General features: G+C 57.1%; 1 protein-coding gene across 1 annotated transcript in view; it reads right to left on the bottom strand.

The window, feature by feature from the left end:
* The window catches only part of Sdc3 (syndecan 3), a 20,802-nt gene extending 4,088 nt beyond the window's left edge, over positions 1–16,714 (bottom strand). Inside the window, exons 1-9 of the mRNA XM_013032101.1 lie at positions 16,558–16,714; positions 16,215–16,388; positions 13,287–13,319; positions 11,771–11,853; positions 9,057–9,158; positions 8,643–8,715; positions 5,091–5,254; positions 1,410–1,527; positions 1–268 (exon numbers count right to left, since the gene is read on the bottom strand). Coding sequence (XP_012887555.1) covers positions 1–268; positions 1,410–1,527; positions 5,091–5,254; positions 8,643–8,715; positions 9,057–9,158; positions 11,771–11,853; positions 13,287–13,319; positions 16,215–16,388; positions 16,558–16,714 — 1,172 coding nt within the window. The remainder of the gene's footprint in view (positions 269–1,409; positions 1,528–5,090; positions 5,255–8,642; positions 8,716–9,056; positions 9,159–11,770; positions 11,854–13,286; positions 13,320–16,214; positions 16,389–16,557) is intronic.
* Between the last annotated feature and the right edge of the window lie 2,812 nt (positions 16,715–19,526).

The raw sequence follows: 19,526 nt of genomic DNA, 5'->3' as shown, positions 1-19,526 counted from the left end.
GTGGTGGCGGCGGTGACGGCGGCGGCAGTGGCGGCTGTGGTGGTGGAGATGGTGGTGGCTCCCTGGCTGGGCTCTTCCGGGGCCTCTGTCACCACCGGGGGGCTGGTGACGGGCTCTGGACTGGGGTGCTCGGAGGGGAGCTCTTCAAACGGGGAGCCCACGGGCTGGATGTCCTCCGTGGGCAGCACAGCGGGCGTGGTGGGCATGGCCAGGGCCACGTCAGGGCCAAACCGCATGGCTGTCTCCAGGCCTGACTCCTGCTCGAAGTCTGAGGGGTGGAAAGAGGAAGCGTCCTGGGGAGCGAGGCGGGTGCCAGTGCTGGGGGGGGGGTCTCAAGCGTGGTGGGACGCCCCGCTCCCTCCCCGCCCTATTTTCCCAGGAACACATGAGGGACAGGAGGGAGACTGGCCACCATCTCTCACCTAGCCCCAAATCTTCCAGGGCCGCCACAGCCAGGAGGCCTTCCCTCACTAGTCCAGCCCACCGGGCCTGCAGTAGCAACCACGGTTCTTCTGGCCGCAGATTTCAGTGGGGGTTAAGGGCATGACCGAGGGACACACTCAGCATGAGCTCAAGGCAGTGGGTTACTAAGCCCCTTTCCCAGGCCAGGATAGGCTGCGAGAGAGGATGTTCCTGGGCCATCTGACCGACTCAGCCCCAGGTAATCAAAGGAACTTGGAGGGACGTGAGATGACTGAGCAAGAGCCAGGTGGGCGAGGGGAGGGGAGATTGGGGTGGGCAGGTTTGGAAGCAGAGATGTAACCCTTTAGGAAGGATTTATTTCTTTTTTTTCACCCCTGATCACAGGGCTTGAACTCTGGGCCTGGGCGCTATCCCTGAATTTCTTTTGCTCAAGGTTAGCACTCTACCACTTGAGTCACAGTGCCACTTCTGGCTTTTTCTGCTTATGTGATACTGAGGAATCAAACCCAGAGCTTCCTGCATGCTAGGCAAACACGGAGCCACCTTCCCAGCCAGCATCCCTGTCTTAACCCTGCCCTTGGCCTCAGCGGATTGGATGCCAGAGGAGCCAATCAAGCTGTCTGTGCTGAGGATTTGCCATGGCCAGCTGAGCTCCTCCACATGGGTGGAGCAGTGCCAGGAACACTGGCTTAGGAGGGTGTCCCTGTTTCCTGCCAGGGAAAAAGAGAGCAGGGACAGCAGGATGCAAAGACTGAGCAGCACAAGTGGAGGCTCAGAGGCAAGAGGACATGGAGAGCTGGGAGTCTGCTCCTCCCTGGCCTGCTCCCTCCAGAGAGGGTGCTCTGCCCTTCTCATTCCTGGGAACCATGAGACCTCTGTACAGTGGGCAGCCTCATTCTAGAGGGCCTAAGTAGACTCCTGGGAGTGGGGCCTAGGTGCAAAAGGGTCATTACTGAGAGGTAGGGAAAGCTCAGGGAGGTACTTACAGCCCGAGCCCGACCCTGAATAGAGGCCATCCAGTTCATCATCGGGAAAGGAGTCATCATCCCCAGAGCCCTCGAGGTCCACGGGCCGCTCGAAGTTCTCACTGCGCCAGCGCTGAGCCTAGCAGAGTAGAGACAGACACAGGGCTCAGCATCGGAGGCCAGCAGCCTGGCAGGCCACATGACGTCCATGCGGGCAACAGAGCCAGAAGCCGGCCAGCGGCCACCTCCTACCCACTCAAGATGCCTGATGACCACCACCAGGGACCCCTGGGCTGCCCCAGGACCTTGACCCGAACCCCTGAGTAGAAGAACTAGTGCTGGGTTTGAGTCTGAGACCCATCGCTTCCTAAATGTGGAATCTGGAGCAAGTTACAGTGAAGAACACTGCCTCATCGAAGAGCATTGCCATGCTGGGCTGTGAAGGGAAAGAGTGTGGATGCTCACGCAGTGCACTTAGTCACAGAAAGGGCACCGATTCACACCCAGTGCACCGATTCACATACCATGTATGGATTCACACCCAGTGCACTTATTCACACGCAGTACACCAATTCACACACCATGTACTGATTCACACGCCCTGCACCGATTCACACACCATGTATGGATTCACACGCAGTGCACCGATTCACACGTAGTGCACCGATTCACACACCATGTACGGATTCACACGCAGTGCACTGATTCACACGCAGTGCACCAATTCACACACCATGTACTGATTAGCACACAGTGCCCTGATTCATACGCAGCACATTGATTCACATACCATTCACTGATTCACACAGAGCTCACTGATTCTCATGCAGTGCACTGGTTTACTCAGAGTGCACTGATTCACACCAAGTGCACTAGTTTACACAGAGTGTACTGATTCACACGCAGTGCACTGATGCACACAGAGTGCACTGATTCATAGACAGTGCACTGATGTACCCAGAGTGTACCAATTCACACACTGTGCACGGATTAGCACACAGCACCCTGATTCACACACAGCACACTGATTCACAAACCATGCACTGATTCACACAGAGCTCACTGATTCTCACGCAGTGCACTGATTCACAGAGAGTGTACTGATTCACACACTATACACTGATTAGTATTCAGTGCCCTGATTCACACGCAGTACACTGATTCACACACAGTGCACTGGTTCACACACCATGCACTGGTTCACACAGAGAGCAATGATTCACACAGAGTGCTCTGGTTCACACACAGTGCACTGGTTCACACACCATGCACTGGTTCACACAGAGTGCACTGATTCACCTGCAGTGCACTGGTTCACACATTGTGCACTGGTTAACACAGGTGCTCTGGTTCACACAGAGTGCTCTGGTTCACACACAGTGCACTGGTTCACACAGAGAGCAATGATTCACACAGAGTGCTCTGGTTCACACGCAGTATACTGGTTCACACACCGTGAAGTGATCCACACACAGTGCAGTGATTTACACCCAGTATGCAGCAGGTGCTCCTCCAGGCTGATAAAGGGTTGAGATATGATGAGATCCAGTCTTGTCTTAGGGCATTAAGTGGCACCCCAAATTCCTTATCAGACAGCCTTGGGTGCAGGGAGGTGTGGGGTCCAAGAAGGAAGCACTTTGGTGGGTGCAGGAAGGAGAGGAGAGCTTGTGGTGTTGGCTCCAGCCCTGGCCTTGTATCTTCCCCAAACAGGAAGTTAGCTCCGGCCTCCACTGCCTCATTGCAGTCCAAGGAACAAACTCAGTGTGGAACCCCCTTACTGCTTCCCTTTACAAGGTCAGCAGGGGGAGAAGGCGTCTTCTCCAAAGCTCCAATTCACAGAGCCAGGAAGCCGAGTCGGGATCCTGGCTCCGACTCTGTCCAGCACTAGGGACCTCAAGGGCAGGGCTGCAGATCCCAGAGAGGGCAGGCATGGCTCTGCTCTGCCTCAGCCCAAGACCCGCCACCACTCGTGAAAGCCTTTTGGGAATGGGGGATAACTTCTGGTTCTAGGATTTGAAGCACACAGTGTTTGGGTCATCGTCCATGAACTGGAGAGTGCAAGGCAATCTCACACAGGGAACGGAATAAGCAAAGGCCCCAAGGTCGGGGAGATGCAGCTGGCCTGCCTCGCCCTCCAGCCTCACCCGGCGGTTGAGGTTAGAAAACCAGTGAGTGGGGGAGCGGGGAGGACTTCATAGGAAGCCGCCACGTCTGGGTGGTGGCTTTCTCTTGGAAACAGGTCGTTTTTCATCCAGATTGTACGTCAGATGAGCCCAGAGGTTTGGGTGATCTCAGTGTCCAAGCACTGGCAGCGCAGGAACGGCACTGGGAGCCACGGACGGCGGGTGAGTGGGAGATGGCTGGACTGGCATGGTATTTTGTGCTCAGCCTCTCCCACCCCAGCCACTGATAGGCCCTTCTGGCGTTTGTATAATGCTGAGAGAGAATCTCAATCCTGGCTTCCTGTCCCCAGCTTCCAGCACCTGTTCCCAAGTCCTACCCAGCCCAGCCAGGGCAAGAAGCCAAGAGATACCCCTCATGGAACACACACACACACACACACACATCTCAAAGTAATGAATTAATCAGTATTTACTTTCTGCCAGTGAGTCATGGAGTGGAACAATTAGGGTAATTGCTCTCGTGACTAATCGTAGGGTCTTCCTCCTTTGTAAGCATTCCAAGAGCTCGGAGCAGCCATTGTCCGACTTGCATCAACTCCCGCTTCTGCCCAGAACAAATCCCCAGGACCCAGGCTCAGGGCGCTCCAAGGTCCCCGCACCCTTCCCTCCACAAGTCCTCTGGGGACTCTGCACCTGCCTCTCCAGTTGTTCAGAAAGCAGCCTGACTGGGGGAAAGTGAAGGGAGAGGTGATATTGTCCAGAAAAGAAATGTACATATATCCAGGAGCTGGTGGCTCACGCCTGTGATCCTAGCTACTCAGGAGGCTGAGATCTGACAAATCGCGGTTCAAAGCCAGCCCGGGCGGAAGAGTCCCTGTGACTCCTATCTCTAATAAACCACCAGAAAACCGGAAGTGGACTGTGGCTCAAAGAGGTAGAGCTCTCGCTTTGCATGCAAAAGCTCAGGGACACCACCCAGGCCCTGAGTTCTAGCCTCGTGAACAGAAGGAAAAAAAATAAGACTCATTACATGACTTACGAGATGGTAACCCCTCTGTATAACCCCTTAATAATACCAATAAAACTATATTCACAAGAAAGGCAGAAAGCAGCCTGAAGTCACTCACTCTACAGGTCTGGGGCACAGCAGGAATCACTGTCGCTCTGGAGTGGCTGGCAGGGACCCCAAACTGATAACATGGTAAGTCCGAGAGGAAGTTCCCCAGTCCTCATTTCCTGGTGACCAGTCTTAATGTTAGTCCCTAACCCCTGCTTCCAGATAGACACACACCCAAAGCCTCAGAGACCCTGAAAATAACACACTCTGAGATCAGCCAGAACACACACACTGCCACATATCCACCGAAAGGCAGACACAGAAAGCACAGAGTGCCATGTGGCTTTGGGGCTACAGAAGCACGGGCATGGAAGGAAGTGGTGTGAGGGGACATGTCTGTATGGCTCTGAGGCCGAGGGACAACGCAGAGCCTCCTGTGAACCAATCGGCCTCTACTCAGGTAGCTCTCACCTAGATACTATTCATCCCTAGCTCAGTAGCCATCCACATGACAACGGTTACCATGACGACCATCTCCTCCATGCTAAGGACCAGGAGCTCCAGCTCCCCACAGAGATGCGGGTGAAGCGAGGGAGAGACCGCGGAGGCATAGAGGATGGGGGGCGGGGACATGCACAGGGCAAGGACGAAGAAGTAGAGGGCAGAGGGAGGTGAGAGTTGACAGGCTTGGGGAAAAGGGAAGGTGGGGGAGAGAGGGAGGTGGAAGGGAGAATTCTCTCACATCTTAATTTAGCCTCCCGTGGATGAGTGGAAGCTGGGGAGAGGCTACCTTCAGTGATTTTCCAAACCTGCCTGTAAGAGTGTTCTTTCCCAATAATAAGCAGACCCTAGGGGAGGTGGCGGGGGGACTTACCAACCAGTCGCCCCCAGCTCGCCCTGGAAGGCTGGGGAGCTTGATGGTGGGGTGCCGGGACCAATGGGACAGGGCCCCCCGGGACTGCCAAGGGTGGCTCCCAGAAGATGGGAGTGGGGTGGGGGAGATCACCTGCGAGCACTAAACGTCACACACCGCCCGAGCAGGGGGACAAAACGCTTCTGATCCCTAGATGACCCCTGCATTTGCATAATTTCATGCATAATGAGCATAATTATCCATGCCATTGCCTTAACTAGATCCAAATGCCCAGCACCTTCTCCCTGACCCTCTCCGTGGCCCTCTGTAAACCCTACCCTCTGGTGCCCAACACCCACACCAAGTGCATGCACACACATGCATGTGTGCACACACATACACACACACAAAGCAACTGAAAGAGGACATAGCCCAATATTACCTGTACATACAGGAGATACACACACCTGTGTCCACCCAATGCACACAGATACACATAGAAATTGATGGAAGACAGAGTCACTGTGCTATCAGATACTGATATCACATGTAAATACTGCACTCCCCAGTGTACCACACACATAACACACGGGTAGATAATACAAGCCAGTAGCACACTCATGCAGCACACATACACACATTTACACTTATCACCAATATTTTCTGAGCCCAGTCTGCCTACCCACTGAAGCTTCTTAGCAATACAGCCCAGCACATAGCAGCACCCCGGTTGACCTAGAGCACCGCAACTGCATGTGTGCCCTAGAAGGTTCAGAGATACATACCCCATCTTCACGTCACACACTCCACAGATGCCCCTCACAAACCTCTGCAAAGACTTGTGACCACCTGACTCAGGCACTCACCTCCCACAAAGCCAAACTGGACCCAACCCCATGCACGCACCTGTGCACGCCCCTACACCCACACACACCTCCCTACACAGTCCCTGTGCACGCCCCTACACCCACCCACGCACACCTTCCTGCACAGCCCCTACACCCACCCATGCACACCTTCCCGCACGGCCCCTACACCCACCCAGGCACACCTTCCTGCACAGCCCCTACACCCACCTTCATGCACAGCCTGTGCACTTTCTTACACCCACACACGCCTCCATGTACAGCCCGTGCACACCCCCTACACCCACACACGCCTCCATGCACAGATGCTGTGCACACACCCCTACTCCCACGCACACCTGCATGCACAGCCTGTGCACTTCCCCACACCCACACACGCCTCCATGCACAGCCCCTTGTACGCCTCCATGCATATCCAAACTCATGGATATAGTCACACACACCCATTCACGCCTCCATGAATATATACACACGTACTCAAGCATGCCTCCAAGCACAGCCACGTTCATACCTCCATGCACACTCCCGTGCACACCCCTGTGTAGGCCTCCATGCACACCTCTGTGCAAACCCACACACACCCCAAGCATGCCTCCATGTATATTCCCATGCACACCCTGTGCACAGCCCTTACACACACTCCTACACACGCCCCCATGCACAGGCCTGGCCCCTGACTTACACGTCACTGCTACACACTGCTGCCTTTACCTGCAACACAAATCTATCTTCCCTCCTTGCACTCCACATGTGCACACACAGGCCCTCTGGGAAACTAGCACCTGCCACTGCCACCCCAGGGCAGATACGCAGCGGCAGCACCACCACACAACCACCACCGAGGGCTTCCAGGCTCCCGGGGCCCTGCGCACGGCCAGCCACTGAGGATGCGGCAGCAGAGGGAGCGCCTGGCCTGTGCCCCCCCATCACAGCCCACAGATGCAGACACTGAGACCGGCTTAGCAGAGCGGTGAGCGGGTGGCCTCTTCTGAATGCTCTTGCCTGCACATCCCTGCTCACGCCGGCTGAGCATTCTTACACAGTCCCACTCACGCCTGCACCGCATGGAGTCAGTCACACCCACTCCAGTGTACCGCAAGCCCTCCTGCCGTCACCTGCCGCCCCTCCTCAGCTCTGACTTGGCACCCACCTGACAGATGCAGCCACACACACACACACACACACCCCAGCAGGTGTGTGTACACACACCATCAGCTGAGAAGCAGCAACCTTTCCAATAAGCCGACACCCTGCCGTCTCTCCTCCTAGCCACGGAGCTGAGCCACACCCCACCGTGGCCGGGCAGTCACCAGGCCTTGCTGCATAAGAGCAGCATAGGAGCAGCTGGCCGCGGCCCAGTCTCCTAGGTATGGGGTGGGGGAGGAGCCGGTCAATGTCAATCATCTCCCACCGGGGCCGCTGCCTCCATCTCAGCCCCCTCCCAAGCCGCTGGCCGAATGTGGGGGTCTCTCACTGCCCTTCACGTGGGCAGCTTGCCAGGGGGGCCCGGGGGGCGGGGACAGCACAGCACAGAGGCCAAGGCAACCCCATCACTCAGTACCTCACTTCCTCCTCTGAAATGGGGGTGGTGGGAGCAGGCAGCTCAGAGGAGTTGCCATGCTAATTAAATAGGATCATAGGATGGTGCCGGCAACAGGTAGAACTCAGCAAGAGCAAGCGAGCCGGGAAAATGAGCGCAGCCCTGGGTCTCATCCATCTCGTGTTCACATCTCTCCCATCAGGTCCCGTGTACCTGAGATCATCATGGCCCAGAGAGGTTGGGTGGCACTGCCAAGGCCACACGGCAAGAGAGAGGTCAGAGAAAGAAAGGGCGAGTTACAGACAGACACAGACACACACTCACACTCACAAATTAGGTCAGCTGGCAGGGGGCCGGGAGCCCGGCAGCCCTGGGCCACGCTTGTCAGGCCAAAGCTAGACCAGAATCAAGTGTAATTAGTTTTGCCGGAGCTTCCTTCCCCTCATTACCCAGACTTGGGCGCCAATGTCCTGGTCACCAGAAGAAAAAATTGTGAGCAAAGACTGGGATCCCGGCCTCAGGCTCAGACAGTCTAGGGTTCGAGGTTGAGCAGATTGCTCAATCTCTCAGAGCCTGTTTGGTCCAGTGGGAACAAGGATCACTCTGACTTCACAGAGCCATTGTGAAAAGCAACGGGGTTCGTGTACCCGAAGCAGGGCTGGCTGCTCGCTGGTTTCTGGAAGGTTAGCTCTAGGACCTGTGTTACCGGGAGGGGATCTTTATTTTAGGCTAAACAAAGCCCTAGAAATCTGGCTCCTTCCCCCACTAATTTAGACACTGAGGTGGAGAGTGGAGAAAGCCTTGCATTTGCTCACCCGAGAAGAGGGGTGAGTGGATGGGCTGGAATCGGGCCCCGGGAGCAGCACTCAGAGAAGGAAAGCCATTTGTCTAAAGACACACAGTGCAGCTGACTAGCTCCAGAAGCAGGCTCAGCACTGGGGTGGGGGTGGGGTCGGGGAGGCTCACTGAGTTTTCTGGATCCTTGTAGACTCTGTCCCCAAAAGGCCCTCCGTCCGTCCTGTGAGAACCCGGTGCCCCTTACGCTTGGCAGTTCCACCCTGGAGACCCAGAGGATCACCGCAGGAATGTGGGCTGGGGCCAGGCTCCCTGGCAGCCAAGGGGGCAGCACAATGGACGGCCTGGATGGGGACAGAGACACCTCGGTCCCCACCCCTCCTGGCCACAGCTGTCCTGGCTGGGCACCAGTGCCGCCCCTCCCCCCCCCACACCTGCGAGGAAGGGAGTCCCAGAGCCTCCAGCCAGCGTGGTGGGCCAGGGAGGTGCAGGGTGAGGCGGCCAGAGAAGGCGCCTGATGACCTTGACAGTGCCCTCTGCAAACAGAGCCAGACCTCTGCCCCCCACTCCCCACACTCACACCCGAAGGCCACCCCTCCCCCCGCCTCCGCTCCCCTTCACCCACAAGGCAGCTCAGAGAGCAGCACACACTACTCTGGGCCCTGGCATCCTGACCAGGGTCTCTGCAAAGCAAGTCCTGGCAGCAGAGCGTCCCTTCCCACCATGGGTCCCACCTCCCTCCACCACCTTCTCTGCCCCCCATCCTCCCCAGACCCCCTCTCCACCAGGCATCCTCAGTGAGCCAGCAGCCCAGCTCAGAAGGCCAGACCGCCCCCCCCCACTTCCTCAAACTCATTTTTCCTCAGCTCCATTTGTAAAATAAATCAAGCCTGGGGCACACTCAGGACCTTTCTGAGATGCCCTAAAATTTCGTCCTTGGGTTCCAGAGATCCAGGACAACTCTATTCATATCAAATGGTAAAGAGGAATAGTTTACACACTCAACACCAGGGGACTGGTTAAATGGAGGCACAACCATCATGTGGAATAGTATGCAGCTGTCAACAGTGCTGGTGTCGCACACCACACTGCCTATCATGTCTTTAAATGGCCAGAGCCTATCACTGAATTATTATTTTTTGTCTGTGGTAGGGCTTGAACTCAGGGCCTATATACACTGTTCCTGAGCTCTTTGCTCAAGGCTAGAGCCTACTACTTTGAGTCACAGCTCCAGTTCCAGTTTTCTAGTGGTTAGTTGGAGAAAAGAGTCTGATGGACTTTCCTGTCCAGGCTGGCTTCAAGCTGTGATCCTCAGATCTCAGCCTCCTGAGTAGCTAGGATTACAGGCATGAGCCACTAGCACCCTGCTTGGTTTTCTTAAAAAAAAAAAAAAGTAGGGGCTGGGAAGGTGGCTCAGTGGTAGAGCGCTTGCCTTGCATGCATGAGGCCCTGGGTTCGATTCCTCAGTACCACATAAGCAAAAAAGAAAAAAGCTGGAAGTGGCGCTGTGGCTCAAGTGGTAGAGCACTAGCCTTGAGCTGAAGAGCTGAGGGAGAGCGCCCAGGCCCAGAGTTCAGGCCCCACGACCGGACCTCCTCCCCCAAAAGAAAAAGTATTTCAAAGAATATTCAAGGGTGGAGAAACAGTGGCTGCTGACCTGCACGAGGGCAGGTGGCCCAGTGGCTGGGGAGGGGACGGGGCATCCCAGTGGGTATTGAGGAGGGGCCTGGTTCTCGCAGGCTGGACTGTGTGGGTACAGGAGACTGGGTAGGCAGCTGTTGGGTGACTGTGCCTCCAGCCAACTAGGCCTGCCCTGTCTGGTGGAGGAGGTGGTGGGGCCATCTGTGCCATGGGCCAGAGTGTGGTAGCCAGACGGGCGTGCCAGGGGAGGGAGCCAGGCCCCTGGCCATGGCCGCCAGCTCCCTCCCAGCCCCGGGTCCTTCCCTCTACTGTCAATTTCCACTGGAGGGGTGGCACACAGCCCAACCAATGTCAGGGAGAAGGATGGAGGAGTTGTGATTGTCTTCCTCTCTCTCCTTTCTCTCTCTCTCTCTCTCTCTCTAGAAAACCAGAGTGGAAGAGGAATGTAGTAGTAAAGGTGCTGTGAGCCCGTGCTGGAAAGTGCAGAAAGTACAGGAAGGTACTGAGATAAGATGAGAAAGGGCCTGCATCCTCCCTCCCCAGAGCTACCGGGCCTTGCAAGTGCTCCAGCTCCGCAGTTCACTTGGGCAGCAGGTGCATTCGTGCAGGAACGGCTTCCAATGTGCCTGCGACCCACCGCGTAAAGTTCCTGGTGGTCCCAGCGTTCATGGCCAGCACTCACAGGTGCTGGTACGGTGTTGCATGCCCGGCCTCGGCCCCCCAGAGGGGCTCATTACTGCTTCACCTTGAAGGACAGGCTGAGAGTTGGTGTTCACCCAGGCCACACAGGCTCTGGGGGGAAGAGGGGGGGGGGACAGAATAATCTAGTGATCTCCCCCTGTGGCCCTGCTGCAGGATGCTCTTGTGCATGTTCTCTCACACTGTTCCTGGGCTACTGGCCCTGAGCCCATGCCAAGGAGCAGGACCACCCATGGAGACCTGATTGTCCAGAGCCACTCAGCCTGTCCTGCACCCTGGGACATGCTCCCCGCCATCTCTAGGTGAAGAGTTAACCGACACCACCAGCACTGATGGAGCACCTACTGTGTGCCACGCTCTCCTCAGAGATCCAGACAGTATCCAGACAAGTGGTTGCTCCCGGCATCTCTGTGACTTACGGGATGGGGGGTCGCACACATACGAACCACTTCCCTGGCCCAGGCTAGGGGACGCCACCCCCATGATGCTGTCACGGATGAGGGGGTCACCTGCCTGTCCCCCTGGACTGGGAAGCAGGATCCGAGACGGGGGCGCGTCACTGCCGATCGCACGCAGCCGTGCTCCGTGCCTCTCCCCGACACCGGGTCCACAGATGCCCCGGTGGGTTAGGACAGCCCTTGGGCCCAGGCCTTGTGGCCCCTCACAAATCTCCTTCCTGGTGAGAGACAATTACTCCCAATTTACAGAGGGTCAAACCAAGGCTCAGAGAGATGAAGCAAGCAGCCCAAGATCATGCACCTGCAAGACCCAGGTTCCAGCCCAGGATTAGCTGACTCCTTGTACATACCTCCTCCCGGCCCTCACCAGCCTCACCCGCCAGGGAGCTGCTGGGGATGCCTGGTGTGCTGTACAGACTGACTAGCGAGGGGCCTGGGAGTGCATACAAGCAGGTGATTGGACAGTTGGCCCTGCACAGGTGAGCAGCCCCGCCCACCACCTCAAAATACCCATCCACAGGTGCCTTTAGGTTTGTACCTCCAGCCTCCATGACCACCCTTGCCTATAGACACGGGCCCATGCCGGCCTGGACGACACAGAATAACCAGTGTGTAGCCAGGTATCCTGGCCTGGCTTCCTGCAGCCAAACTGGTACCTGGTAGAGTCCCTCCCCCTCCTACAAAATAAATATGATGGTCTGAGGCTGCGTGATATGGCTGGCAGCTAAGGGGCAGTTACAGGAGCCAGAAGATGCCAGTGTCCCCACTCAGAGCCGCCTCTCAGGTCACGAGAGGCCCCACCCCCACCCCAGGTGACCTCCACCCTGCTCTGTAGACACAGGCCGATCCTCAGAACTCCCCACTGCCCGCAGTGTACATGTGCGTTCTGTCCTGTGTCTGGTCTGAGTCTGGCCCCGGGGCTTGGGCCAGTGCCCAGGTCTGTGTGGTCACTCCTGTGTCCCAAGACCAGGCTATTTCTGGAGCAGGTCAAACACCACTAGTATTTGTTCGGTAAGTAGTGGGGTTGAGATGAGCCCCACACCCTCGCTTCCTGCTCCATTGCTGAGGGACCCCGGCCAGTCCTGCCCTTCTCTGACCTCTGACCCTGTGTCTCCCAGTATAAGACCAGGCATGGGTCGAGGGCTCCCCTCTGGCCCCTCCAAAACCCAGCCATGAGGACAACACAGAGTGACGGAGATGGAGGAGGAACAAACTAATTCCAGCAGGCTCTATGCAAATCACATGCAAAGGCATGCAGTTCAGAGGGCAGGGCCCCGTGGAGCCTCCACTTCCGGCTGTTTTACACCCACCAAGCCCGGCTGCTGCTGACACTGTCACAGGTCAGCTGGAGGTTGGGTAAGTTAAAAAGAGGGGATACAGGCAGGGAAGGAAGGAGCCAGTGGCAGGGAGGGGCTAGGAGATAGGTTCCATGACTGGGGATTACACACCCAGAACCAGCCACAAAGGCTAGGGGCTGGGGAGGGGGACGGGGGCCAGGAGGATCCAGGTTGGAGGACTCCATTGTCCGATCTCAGCCTCCTCTCAGAGATGGCCCAGCTCTCCCAGCGGTCCTGGGAGGCCCCCAGCCCTGATACCTCCCCAACCAGCCACTTGAGACCATAGCAGGCCCACACATGCACCCCACAAACACCGCACACACATACACACATGCACGACACACATGCACACATGTATACCATACACACGCTGTGTGCATAACCTCTGAAAAGTGGGCTGGGGATGGCTGGGTTATTTATAATCACTGTGTACTCACACCTCCAAGCCTCCACCCCCACCTCCCACCCAGCTCTGTTCCACTTCTAGGGACAGAACAGGCCAGCCTCAGATGATCTGAACTAGACAGACCTCTGAGCTGCCCATCACCGAAGTCCAGGAGAACTGTGGAACACAGCAGAGGACTCAGAAAGAACGAGGGGTAGAGACAAACAGCTCTGCCACATGTGTCCCTGGGTCTGCCTGCAGCCCCAAAGGAAGAGCTATGGGGTTCAGAAGAGAGGACCTGTGGTCCTCTCCTGGGAGTCAGACGAGTTTCCAAAGTAAGTAGGGCCTCTGATTTAGACTTCCTGGGTGCAAATCCCAGCCCTGGCCTTCAGCAGCTGTGTAGCCTTGGGCAAGAAACTCTACCTCTCTGAGTCATAATGACAGCACTTCTGAAGGATGAAACAAAATGATCCAAGCAAAGATCTCGGTCCAGAGCCTGACCATCTCTCAGCTTGGCAACCCAAGGCCAGCTGCCTGCCCAGAGACTCAGTTTCCTCATCGGAAAATGGGACAGCAACCCAGCCCAGAGAGGCACAAGAACAAAGCAGTGGCTCTTACCACAGCCCAGAGCTAGCAGGCAGATTTCTTCCTCTTTTCCTTGGCCGGGGGTGGGACAGGGTGTGACTCCCACCACCCCAGCATCTCCCCACAAACCCTTTACCTCCTGTCCCTGGTCACCTACCGAGTGCCTGGCAGCACGTTTCACGGGGTCATGCTGCGGTACCTTCTCGACCACCCTCCAGAGATTAATCTCTCCCCCGTTTTGCAGTAGTCCCCTGCCTCGCCCCATGACCGTGCCCCACACCCACCTGAGGGATGAGCAGAGGCAAGAAGCATTGGGGACTTGGTCAAAAGGACGAGCAACACCAGACTGGCGGGACCCACCACCGGCGGGATGTGAAGCCACTTCAGAAAACCCAGCCAGCAGCTCCCCTAAACGTTAAACAGAGAGAGCTTCCATATGACACCACGTGCGCCTCTTTCAGAAAAACAAGAACATCTGTCCACATTCCAAAAGAAAAAGAGCCAGGTGCCAGTGGCTCAGCCTGTCATCCTAGCTACTCAGGAGGCTGAGATCTGAGGACCAAGGTGCAAAGCCAGCCTGAGCAGGAAAGACTCTTATTTCCAATCAACCACCAGAAAACCGGAAGTGGCTCAAGTGGTAGAATGCTCACTTTGAGCTGAAGAGTTGAGGGACAGCACCCAGGCCCAGAGTTCAAGCCCCATGACCAACACAAAGGAAAAAGAAAAAAAAAGCACAGGTAGGAAGATTGTGGTCTGTGACCCAGGTAAAGAGCACAAGCCAAGACTCTATCTGGAAAATAACCTAAAACACCCAGGGAGGGAGAGGGTGGCTCATGTGGCCGAGGGTCTGCAGAGAAAGAATTCAGTCCTGGGTTTAACCCCTTCCTGCCAAAAGAACAAAGAATCAGTTACAATAATAAACTCCATCCCGAGTGGCTTCATCAAATGAAATGTCTGGGATTTGGCAATCACAGGACAGAAAGCAGATGGCTGGTGGTCAGGGAGAAACAGGGTATACAGACAAGTCTAGGGAGGTGTGTGTGCGCGCATGCGTGTGCACGTGTGTGTGCCAATACTGGGGCTTGCCTCAGGAGAAGCTAAGATTATAGGCACTAGGGTTTCTTTTCAGAGTGATAAAAGTCTTCTGAAATTGGGGGTGCTAGCATAACCCTGCAGACACACTGGGAGGCATGGGGCCACAGAGAAGCTAATCCAAGCCCCCTCGCAGTGTGGCCACGTGGACAGGGAGTTCATCCATGCTTCGTCCTTTACACAGGTGTCACTGTGCGTCCTTGTTCTCATGCTTTGGGGAAACCGCTCAGTAAAACTGCGTCACCTGGACAACAGCACCAGGACACTGTAAGTGATCATGGGCAGGTAACAGAGTGGGGGATGTGCCCACCCCATATACAAGGGTGCAATGTCAAACTGATGAGCTGGGCTGGGAAGGTGGCTCAGTGGTAGAGTGCTTGCCTCGCATGCATGAAGCCCTGGGTTCCATTCCTCAGTACCACATACACAGAAAAAGCCCGAAGTGGCGCTGTGGCTAAAGTGGTAGGGTGGTAGCCTTGAGCAAAAAGAAGCATGGGGCCTGAGACGCATGGGGACTGTGCCCAGGCCCTGAGTTCAAGCCTAGGACTGGCAAAGAAAAACCTGATAAGCGGAGAACACACAGGAGAGGCGCACACAGGAGCAATGCCGACGCGTGGAAATAAACACCCGGAAATGAAACGTCTTTTTCTTTATGGCTGTTTTTTTCTTTCTTTTGTTTCTGTCATTGGTTGGTTTATCTGTCTTTGGGAGGGTGGGGGAGGCCCAGAAATGGAGGGACAAAGTGAACAAATGCAGCCGTGGTCCGCACTAGACACTGGGTTGAACTATACAACTTGTGGGTGGCATGGGAGGAGAAAACTGGGAGAGAGCGAGGGAAGGGGTGACAAAAAAATAATAAAAAAAAACTTAACAGATGAGATGTTTATTTGTGAAATTTTCCATTTGCATGTTTTCAAGCTGTGGCTGAGTGCGGGCGACTGAAATAGCGGGAAGACAAACCAAAGCGGGTGGGCAGGCAGGGTGCTGTAAATGGCGAACCTGATGTTGTTTAAAGAAAGTAGCAGCCAGGGGCACCTGGCTCACGCCTGTCATCCGAGCTACTCAGGAGGCTGAGATCTGAGGATCTCGGTTCAAATGCCAGCCCGGGCAAGAAAAGTCCATGACACCCTTATCTCCAATAAACCACCAGAAAATCGGAAGTGGCGCGGTAGCTCAAAGTGGTAGAGCTGAAGAGCTCAGGGACAGCGCCCAGGCCCAGAGTTCAAGTCCCATAACAAAAAAGAAATGTCAAACTGAGGCTCAGAGAAAGGGGCTCTTTCCTGAAGCCGCACAGCAGGGCCTGGACTTGAATTCAGATCCTCCCGAGAAGCAGAATTCCCTGTCTCATCCTGTCCCTCCTCCCCAATTTGGGCATCTCCCCTGCCCAGCCCTTACCTGTGGACCGGCAGCCCTCGGCGGGTCGCCGCCTCTCTGTGCCTGGCAAAGGCTGCGTGTGAAGTGTGCCATGTGCCTGGCTGTCCCTATCCTGTCTGATGGCTGCAACCAAATGGGGCTGCTGGACAGGGCCTGGCTGATGCTTCTGGGGTCCCGAGGCCCCCATGGGCTGCCCTGGGGGGTGGGAAGGGGGACATGTCCCTGCCAAGGAAGGGCAGAAACATGTGTGGACCCCAGTGGCCAGATGCAGGCCCGCCTGCACCCAGCTGGCTGTGGGCGTATGGGGCAGCAGGAAGGCAGACGCCCGGCACCAGTGCCAGACCCACCCCACACCGCGGCCCACCTCGCCGTGGCCCGCAGGCACCCGCCTCCAACCCGGCCAGCTGGCAGCCGCCCAGCCCCGGGCAGGTTTCCATCCTCCACGCACAAAGGCCGAAGGCCGGCCCCGTCTGTCCCAAGGGCTGAGCGCAGGCCCCAGCCGCCAGGTGCTTTGGCTCCATGCTCGGCAGCCCCACACCCCCACAGCTGAACCCCAGGTGTGACTCGCACCCCGAGTCCTCACACCCCTGCCTCCGACTGGTTATGAAGGAGTCAGGTGACCTCACAGAGGCTCAGGCTGCAGGGCAGGGGGCACAGAGGACCTGGGGAAGGGGGGGCTAGGAATGACTCAGGACCCTCCCATCCCCTACCTCTGGCTCCCAGTGAGGGGGTGGTACATGGAACCAGAGGAACCCCAGTGCCCCACATCCTCTCATGATACCCCACCAGTCCTGTAGGGCTCAAGGGTATCCCCATGTCCTACGAGCCCCCAGCCCCAGCCCACAGCACAGGTCCCACAGAGCTGAGGGGGACCCCAGTCTCCTGCCCACCCCCACTCAGCCCACACATCCCCTCCACCAGAACCCCTCCCTCCTCCTCACTGCCAAGGCCAGGGCTCTCGGCTTCTGCCACCTGACCCCAAGCACACCAGCTATATCCTCTCCCTCAGAGAACAGAGCCGGGGGGAGGACAGCCCAGATGAGAGAGAGAGAGAGGAGAGAGAGAGGAGAGAAAGGAGAGAGAGAGGAGAGGAGAGAGAGAGAGAGGAGAGAGAGAGGAGAGAAAGGAGAGAGAGAGGAGAGAGAGAGAGAGAGGAGAGAGGAAAGAGAGGAGAGAGAGAGAGAGAGAGGAGAGAGAGAGAGAGAGAGAGAGAGAGAGCACATGTCCAAGGCCTCACCTAGGAACCTTCTCTGTGTGCCAGAGGACCTGGGATGGATGGACAGACACAGAGCCAGACATCACTGGGCAAGAAAGGACCGTGCTGCTCCCCAAGCCCAGGACACAGGGGAGGGCCCACCCCACCCCTGTGTCCACCATGCCCCCTTCCCCACCCCCGACACACTTCCTGGCCCCTGAGCCCCACGCCTGCCCAAGGCCAGGGATTGACCAGTAGAGGCCTGAGCTCTGTGGGAACACACGGCCTGCGCGCCCCTCCCCTGGGAGACCCCGCCAGGTCACACCTGCAGCGTCCCCCAGCCTCCCCCCCATGCTGAGCCACCCTGACTCGGCTGGGAAACGCTGGCACACTGCCACGATGGGCACAGAAGGGTCCCCCGTGCCTCCAAAGGCCCCAGGAACTGGGCCCCCTCCTCACAGCAGCCTCTGCGTCCTAGTGCTCAGCGCTGTCCCTGGTGCTCAGGCCTCAAAGCTGACCTCTCGTGGTTAGACCTCATCTTTCTACTTCATCGGGAGTGTGCCCAGTGCCAGGCTCAAGCCCATTACGCTAGAAGGTTAAGATTTGAGGATCAAGGTTTGAAGCCAGCCTGAGCAGGAAAGTCCATGATACTCTTAGCTCCAATGGACCACCAGAAAGCTGGAAGTGGAGGCCCGGCTCAAGGGGCAGAGCCATGTGAAGGAACAGTGCCCGCTCCCAGGCCCTGAGTCCCAGCCCCAGTGCTGTCAGGGGGAGGCGGGGTGGAGAAATAGAGAGGGGAGGAGGCATCCTGAAAATATTGGGTTCCCCCGAGTTTAGAAAGGAGGCTCCTGGTAAAGAGTGTGGATGAGGTGGCCGGTTCGGGGGGACGGGCCCGTGCTGGCCTCTCTCCCTCACTCCCCTCCTGCTATCTACCCCTGGGGTTGAGGACATCACACAGAGCCCACCCTACTCAGGAGGAGTGGAAGAGGAGGGGACAGAGCCCCGCCCCTCCACCCTGGTCTTAATCACCCAAGGAGGCCAGATGACCAGCTGCCCTGAGCCCAGGCTCCCCGGGCCCTGGGATTAAGACCTGGGATTAGGGGCAGACACGGCCCAGGCCAGGCAGCTCGGAGCCCTGGCTCTGTGTCTGTGTGTGCTCAAGCACGTTGGGGTGTCTCCAGGCCAACCCACATCCACCCGTGAGCACACACCTGGGGGGGGCTTAGACGCCCACGCAGGGCTAGACCTGGCCACGTGAACACACGGAGAGGGGCGTAGGGGTGTCCCTGTTTCTGTGTCGCTGTGCACACTTCTCCATATGCCTCCCGGCCTCTCCCATCCCCAAGGAGCTGCAGGTGGGAAAGGAGAAAGGTGTAAGACACCCCTCGGTGTAAGACAGCCCCCCAGCCCCGTGCCTCTGCACAGGTACCGAGCAATACCCACACACGTGTGTGTGCAAAACACGACCAGACCCAAGTCTGGACAGAAACACGCCCGGAGCCACCTGTGGGAGAGCCCAGCTCCTCCACCCAAGCCCGACCCCTCCGGACCAGCCCAAACGCCCCTGTACCCCACCTCCAGAGGACAAGCCAGGGCAGGACGGTCATCAGAGCTGTTGGTCCCCACTGCCACCCTGACTCAGGGCTCAGTCTCACAGGCCGGGGTGGGCTCTGCTATGGGTGTTGTGCCCCCTGGACCTAGACCTGAGTCTAGGGGAGTCCTCAGGTCCCGTCCCACTGAGTCACAGAAGAGGAGATGGGAGGCTCCAACCAACCAGAGAGGGCTGGAGGGTCTCCAGGTATCAGAGCAGGAGGAGGGAGAGGGGAAGGCGAGGAGGGAGGGAACAAGGGAGGAGGGAAAACTGCAACCAAAGCTGGAAGAGGAAGTGGGGGGGGGGAGGAGAGGGCTGAGGGAGCAGCCCAGCACCCATCCTCAGGCAAGATGGGGTCCAGAGGGGTCCGGTGCCCCCTTCTCCTCTCCACCCTCCCCTTCAGTTACCTGAGGCCAGACAGGTGCACCCCTCTAGCTACCTCTTCTCCAAGCTTGGAGGGTCACGTGGGGGTGGGGAGAAAGCACAAGGTGTGAGTGCTGGGAGAGCTAGAAATAAAGCAGACTGAGGACGTGTGAACAACAGAGAG

The sequence above is a fragment of the Dipodomys ordii genome, unplaced genomic scaffold, assembly GCF_000151885.1.
Source record: "Dipodomys ordii isolate 6190 unplaced genomic scaffold, Dord_2.0 Scaffold6, whole genome shotgun sequence".
NCBI classification, from domain to species: domain Eukaryota; kingdom Metazoa; phylum Chordata; class Mammalia; order Rodentia; family Heteromyidae; genus Dipodomys; species Dipodomys ordii.
Note: the sequence above shows the minus strand (reverse complement) of the source record. Positions and strands in the feature narration are given on the sequence as shown.